The 7,455-nt window shown below is 47.0% G+C and overlaps 1 protein-coding gene across 1 annotated transcript in view; it reads left to right on the top strand.

The window, feature by feature from the left end:
• Nucleotides 1-426: 426 nt before the first annotated feature.
• MBTPS1 (membrane bound transcription factor peptidase, site 1) overlaps nt 427-7,455 on the top strand; it is a 30,729-nt gene continuing 23,700 nt past the window's right edge. The window contains exons 1-4 of the mRNA XM_033157238.1: nt 427-620; nt 5,772-6,307; nt 6,731-6,988; nt 7,117-7,320. Of these exons, the coding sequence (XP_033013129.1) occupies nt 6,103-6,307; nt 6,731-6,988; nt 7,117-7,320 (667 nt within the window). The 5' untranslated portion in view covers nt 427-620; nt 5,772-6,102. The remainder of the gene's footprint in view (nt 621-5,771; nt 6,308-6,730; nt 6,989-7,116; nt 7,321-7,455) is intronic.

Below are 7,455 nucleotides of genomic sequence, written 5' to 3'. Positions count from 1 at the left end.
CAATTAGCATAAATAATTTAAAAATCGCGAATATCCCCACGTTATTTTACTTGAAAGCCCCACCGTCGTCAACGGGGCTTACTCCCTAACTATGTGGGCACAAGATTACATCGCACGTGCCCTTAGCTTTGCGGAACTTCCAAATAATGCCTAGCCATTTGTGCATTTAAAAGTGCAAGGGCTCCGTGAGTCTCCCTGCAAGGTTACCTATCCCAGCACGCACTTAAGGCGCAGATTTCTTGTGGCGCCGTCAGAGTAAAGGACTCCTGTTTACGTCTTCCGAGAGGGCAATTTCGATTTATTTGACGGGACCAACGAGGCCTCCGTCCGTTGGACCCGCAAACGAGCCCGCTAGAGCCCCAGAGGCTCTTGGGAAATGTAGTCCATTGCGCCCGCCCGCCCTCCGAAGCGAGGGCCGGCGGAGACTACAGGTCCCAGCGTGCGCCAGGCTCGCGTTCATGGAAGGCGGCTTCTCCTCCGCAGCCCAGGCCAGCTGCTTGGTGTGGGGTTAGCGGGGGGCTGCAGGACGGGAGCCGCGCTCGCCTCACCCGGAGCTCCGGACCCGGCTGGCAGGGGAGGCCGCTACGCCCCGGGGCGCCCTGCGGAAGCTTCGGTGGCCGGTAGGTCGAAGCGGGCGACGGAGCTGCTGGAGGGGGGCTTCGGGCCCGCAGGTGGGGAGGAAGGGGGAGCAGCCGCGGCGTCTCCGCCTCAGGCCCCGTTCTGTGGCCGCCTCCTGGGCCTCCCTCTCACTGAGCAGGGGGAAGGAAGCAGCCGGAGCCTGGACCGCCGCTGGTTTCAGGGGGGTGGATTTTGGGGGGCAGCACCGGGCACAGTTCCTTAGCGGATCCCGCTCCCTCGTCCTCATTGACTTCCTAGCGCTGAGAGGCCTGGGAATTCGCAGAAGCCAAGAAGTATTATTATTATTATTATTATTATTATGGTGGTGGTGTTATTTTTTAAAAGAGCGTTCGGACCTGTCACCCCCAAAATCGGGTGAAGGCACGTTTCGGTGCGACGACTTGATTCGAAAAGGTATCGGGCAACCCAACATCGACAGAGGCGCCCACCTCGGGGGCTCTCGTGTGGGGTTTGGACGTCTCGAGGGGTGTCTGAGCCCACAGAGAGCAGACAGAGCAGACAGGAGACGATTATATTCACATCTCACCTTTCCTCCCAGGTGGCGTACATGGTTCCCCCCCCCTTCACCCTCACAGCAACCTTGTGAGGTAGGTGAGGCTGAGAGAAAGTGAGTGAGTGGGCCGAGGTGACCTGGTGGGGGCCTGTCCTCGCTGCGCATTGGCTTGGTGCCATCAGTACAAGGGCCCAAAGCCAGAGTCCAAGGCAGGTGGAGGCTGTTGCTGTCCTTTCTTCTGCCCAGTGATAACTGCAGAGGCGTGTGTGAGCCAGTTGCCCTGCCTCCTCAGCCTGGACATTGTCACCGCCTCTGCTCCTGGATCTGTAATGGTGGTGGGAGAGCCTGTGCGCCTGGGGAAAGATTGCTCTTTATCAAGGGCAAGATGGATGAAGCTACCACTTTCCGCGGTGAGGAGTTGCGTCTCACCTAGACAGCTAGAATCTGCATACACAGAGCTATAGAACTGTAATTAGAACTAAACAATATATATATATATATATATATATATATATATATATATATATATATATATATATATATATAAGAACAAACTTAGTTGCTCTCTAAGGTGCTACTGGAAGGAATTATATATATATATATATATATATATATATATATATATATATATATATAATTCCTTCCAGTAGCACCTTAGAGACCAACTAAGTTTGTTCTTGGTCAGGGCCAGCGTGTCCATTTAGGCGAACTAGACAATTGCCTAGGGCGCCAAAATGGAGGGGGCGCTGGCCAGGCTTGGGTGGGATGGGCTATCCAGCCCTGTCTCGTCCATTGGGGCTGGTGGCGCGGCGTGCCAGGGCGCCGGCCCCCGCGAGCCGGCCGGCATACTGGGTGCCCCTCCCCAACCTGCCCCCACGGGCGGGTGGGCGGGCGGGTGCTCGCGCACCGGCATCACAGCTGCTGCCGCCCATGCTGCTCCCGGGCGGGCTGTGAGCTGGCCGCCCAGCCCCGTCTTCAAGCGCAGCGAGCGGGGGGAGCCGCAGGCCCCGCCGGCGGCCTCCCCCCGCCCCCACGGTTGGCTGCGGCGGGATGGGCGAGCAGCAGCTTCTCCGCTACAGCGGAGAAACTGCTGCTTGCCTCTCCACCACCCCCACCTCCCACTAAAGCAGGCTTTGGCGGGGGGGGGGGGGGCGCCAGAAGATGGTTCGCCTAGGGCGCAAGAAGCCCTAGTGTCGGTCCTGTTCTTGGTATGAGCTTTTGTGTGCATGCACACTTCTTCAGATAAATGGTAAGAGCTTACAGTTTGCTTTCACTTCCTCCCTCCTGTTCCTTTTTCCTTGTGTATCATGCCTTTTTGAGATTATGAACCTGAGGGCAGGGTCTGTTTTAGCACTGATTTGTGTAAGCTACTCCTAAGAGCCTTTTTGGCCAAAGGCGGGGGTATAAATGCATTAATAAATAATAAATAACACTGATGTTTGCTCTGAGCCAGTGTGGTGTAGTGGTTAAGAGCGGTAGACTCGTTATCTGGGGAACCGGGTTCGTGTCTCTGCTCCTCCACATGCAGCTGCTGGGTGACCTTGGGCTAGTCACACTTCTCTGAAGTCTCTCAGCCCCACTCACCTCACAGAGTGTTTGTTGTGGGGGAGGAAGGGAAAGGAGAATGTTAGCCGCTTTGAGACTCCTTCGGGTAGTGAAAAGCGGGATATCAAATCCAAACTCTTCTTCTTCTTCTTCTTCTGAGCTGTATTGCACAAGGGTGGGGTGGGGTAACCAGGTGGAACACTTTCCCCTATTTATAGTTTACATGTTTTAAAGCTTTTTTGTAGCGCACTCTTATCAGTAAAGGCTTCCAAAGCAGCATACAGAAATAGATAGTAAGATAGTCTCTGCCCCCAGGCATACCATTTAAAAGGGACACAATGCACAAGTGAAAAGGGATGGTGAGGAAGGAAGAAATAAGCATGATCAGACATTAAGGTTTTTGTTTTTTTTTACAGTTCTTGTAACTGTTAGCTAGTATTAAAATAGGTTATATAGTCTACTCTAGTGGACTAGAAATATCAACAACCTCAGATATGCTGATGACACACCCTTGATGGCAGAAAGTGAGGAGGGATTAAATAACCTTTTAATGAGGGTGAAAGAGGAGATTGCAAAATATGGTCTGAAGCTCAACATAAAAAACTAAGATCATGGCCACTGGTCCCATCACCTCCTGGCAAATAGAAGGGGAAGAAATGGAGGCAGTGAGAGATTTTACTTTCTTGGACTCCATGATCACTGCAGATGGTGACAGCAATCACGAAATTAAAAGACGCCTGCTTCTTGGGAGGAAAGCAGTGACAAACCTAGACAGCATCTTAAAAAGCAGAGACATCACCTTGCCGACAAAGGTCCATATAGTTAAAGCTATGGTTTTCCCAGTAGTAATGTATGGAAGTGAGAGCTGGACCATAAAGAAGGCTGATCGCCAAAGAATTGATGCTTTTGAATTATGGTGCTGGAGGAGACTCTTGAGAGTCCCATGCACTGCAAAAAGATCAAACTTATCCATCCGTAAAGAAATCAGCCCCGAGTGCTCACTAGAAGGACAGATCCTGAAGTTGAGGCTCCAGTACTTTGGCCACCTCATGAGAAGAGAAGACTCCCTAGAAAAGACCCTGATGTTGGGAAAGATGGAGGGCACAAGGAGAAGGGGACGACAGGATGAGATGGTTGGACAGTGTTCTCGAAGCGACTGGCATGAGTTTGGCCAAACTGCAGGAGGCAATGGAGGACAGGGGTGCCTGCCATGCTCTGGTCCATGGGGTCACGAAGAGTCGGACATGACTGAACGACTGAACAACAACAACAAAAGTGGAATGGCTGCTGCAAAGTGACAGTTTGGAAGGCAGCTAGCCTCTCAGTAGAGATCATGGAAGAGCCCTGTTTTTCTTCTCTCCCTCTGCCCCACACAGAGAAAGCTAGCATATTAAGGAAAAGTACCTTAAGGTAGTGCCTTCCCTGACCTGACAGCTTTTGGTAGATGGGAAATATGAAAGGATCTTCAATAAACGAACAAACCTGACAACACAGAAAACTAGCTTGTCAGCTAGTGCGGTTTAGTGGTTGAAGTGTCAGACCAGGAATGGAGAGATCTGAGTTCAGTCCCTCACTTGGCCACAAAACGCACATGGTAATGTTGAGCCCATTGCCAACTCTTATCCCTGCTGTCTGTTGCACAGGCATTATGAGGATAAAATGGTGGTGGGGAGCCATGTGTTTGTTCCACTTCCTTTTCATGAAATACGGCATATAAATGTAATAAATTGTGTTCTTAGTGGGGTCTTCACCCTGACCTAATTTTCAGTGTGTAGATATATTATTATTATTTATTTATTTTGCATAGCAGAGGGTTCAATGATACTAGGTTCCCTCTCACTCGCATTTCTGAAGTATGTAGTACAGTCCAGCACAGGTTTATCACAGCAGTTAGAAGTGGAATTCTATCAATCAGCATTTACATGTTTTCTTTGATCAAATTTCCCTTTTGTGGGATGTACGAGGGCTAAGGTTATGTTCTAAAATGCTAAATCACTCAACCTCCCCCCCCATAACCCGTGTAAATGTCCTATGCTGTCTAAGCAGCTAAGCACACCTACGCAGCCTTCTTGAAGGGCATGAGGCAGAAAGCAGTGGATGTTCCTCCTCAGAGATAAACATCATGCAGGCATGGTATTTTTGTGGGTGTGTTTGTGACTATGACAGTGTACGAGTGAGAAAGAAGGGAAGCAGAAATTCAGTGTGGTTGGAAAGCATGCTGGGGTCGTAGGATAACTTGTGGATATACTCAAAAACATAATGCATTTTGCAGCCCTTAAGAGGAGACAAGAGACAAGGAAATGAAAGGAAAAAACACAATATATCCTTCCCCTGCCTTCTGCTTCTTAATTGCCAGATCTCCCTGCTCTCCCTGTGGCCTTGTTCTGACTAAAGTTGTAAACCATTTCAGATTGCAGATGGAGGCTCTCGTGACAATATAGTTCTCAGCACAAACACATTGCCTGCATGTATTTGTGTGCAAGGAGAACCATTCTGTCATGTGAGCCCCCACCTGAGAAATATTTTATCTGGTTTAACAACCTACTCTGATCAAGAGATTATCTGTTTTCTCCTAGAAGATGTTTACCCATATGTAGTCTATATATAGAACAGTTCTGTATGTTTGGGCTGCAAGAGAACTCCAAACAGAAAGAACCAGTGTAGGTTCTGAGAGATTTAAAAGTGTGCTCAGTTCAATTTTAGTTTAAATGAGGTTTTATTCTGTTGCATCAAAAATTTATATATTGTGTTAATTATTGTTCATATATTGGAAAATTTTGGTGTGCATTTTAAATAGCTACTACAATAAATTTGCTGCTGCTGCTGTGCAGATTGCTTGCATATAGAAAACTAGCTTGCCATGGAGAAGGTTAGACTAGGATCCTTCCTTCTGATACTTCTTTTTCTATGTTGGATTTTTATTTTATTTTTTGTATAGAGGAATATAAAGTTAGCTTCCACCTGATGTAAAATCCAGGCATATGTTTTTCACTTTAGCATGAAATTGCATCCTATATTATTACCACCTTGTGGTTTGTCAAAATATTAAATTAGAAAATATTTCATTTATGTAATTGGATGTTTATTTTTGCAGGGTGTATTGCTAAAAACACCACCCCAACCCAGCAACGAAACAGATCTTGGCAATTCTGCTTTGGCCGTACATCACCTATCCGAAATGGAGTACAGGACTCAGCTGTTGAATCCTGAGTGACAGGATCCTTTAATCAAAGATGGAGAAAAAACGCAGAAAGAAATGAGCCTGTTTACTAGGCTTCACTGCTAAAGACCATGAAGGCAAGACTTCTGCTTCTCTTGGACAAAACCTTAAGACTATCCACTTAAAAAGCACTTAAAAAGGCACCGTTTTCTGAAACCAAAAAGAAAAGAGGGAACTGATTCATGGAAAAACAACATGTAACTTGATGCATGGAATTTTGGGGATGAAACCATATTCTTTTATGACCATGAGGCTTACACACACCTGGTTGTTCCTGTCTGCGATCCTTCTCTGTGGCAAACAACATCTGGGGATCAGACTAGGGAATTCTTCTCATGAGAGCCACCTGTGTTCTGAATGCTCCCGTCTTACACTGAAAGTGGAATTCTCTTCGACGGTAGTGGAACATGGTAATGAGACTTAACATTTATGCCAGTTTTAATTGTAGTCCCTGGGAAATGCCAAAAATATTTTTCTTCCATTTTTTAATTAAAACAATAGTTCAGCGGAAGGATGGCTGTCTGGACAGGCCCTCCTCTCTTCTGTGAATATCCCCAACCCCAACCCCTGTGCTCAAATTCTGTTACGTGCCATGATCTGTGCTATGTCACCACAGGCTAAATTGAAACCAGGGGTCTTCCTTTTGAGAACCTCATTAGTAAATCCTGGTTATTGTCATGCCTTGGTATTGTACTTGGTTGTGTGAGCTGGGATATTTTAGTTTGCTTTTTGTAAAGTGGGACAAAGGGTTATAACGCAGCTTTCTCTGCAAATGCTTTGCTTGCAACTTCTGATTCAGATGTATTGTCTAATGTGTGGTGGTCTCTTTGCAGAGTATATTGTGGCTTTCAATGGTTACTTCTCAGCCCAAGCAAGAAGCAAATTTATTTCAAGAGCTCTGAAAAGCAGTGACATAGAGAACTGGAAGATTGTACCCCGTAACAACCCAGCCAGTGACTACCCCAGTGATTTTGAGGTGATCCAAATCAACGAGAAACAGAGAGATGGAGTGCAGACACTTGAAGACCATCCCAATATCAAACGAGTTACCCCCCAAAGAAAAGTATTTCGCTCGCTCAAGTACACTGAAAGTAAGTAGGCTCATTCATTCTTCCAGTGAAGTGGCAAGAGATCATTATATTTACTTAAATCTCCTTATTATTCTGCTGCTTGGACAATGTGATTAGTTTTTAAAACATTTCAACTCTCAAATATCTAGCTGATCCAGCATTTCCCTGCAATGAAACCAGATGGACACAGAAATGGCAGTCGTCTCGTCCTCTGAGAAGGGCAAGTTTGTCGTTGGGTTCTGGATTTTGGCATGCAACAGGCAGGCACTCAAGTAGGCGTTTGCTGAGAGCCATACCCCGACAAGTTGCTCAAACGCTTCAGGCGGACGTTCTCTGGCAAATGGGTTTTACAGGTATTCTTAGATTCATGGAAATTTGTACCCTTGATCACAGAAACAATAAGGCTGCTCACTTGAGTGCATCAGTGTGCAGCTCATTTTTCTGACATGGTGCTTTTGTTGTGGGAATGATTAGCAAGTACATTCCTA

Source organism: Lacerta agilis, chromosome 8 (assembly GCF_009819535.1).
Source record: "Lacerta agilis isolate rLacAgi1 chromosome 8, rLacAgi1.pri, whole genome shotgun sequence".
Lineage (NCBI taxonomy): Eukaryota > Metazoa > Chordata > Lepidosauria > Squamata > Lacertidae > Lacerta > Lacerta agilis.
Note: the sequence above shows the minus strand (reverse complement) of the source record. Positions and strands in the feature narration are given on the sequence as shown.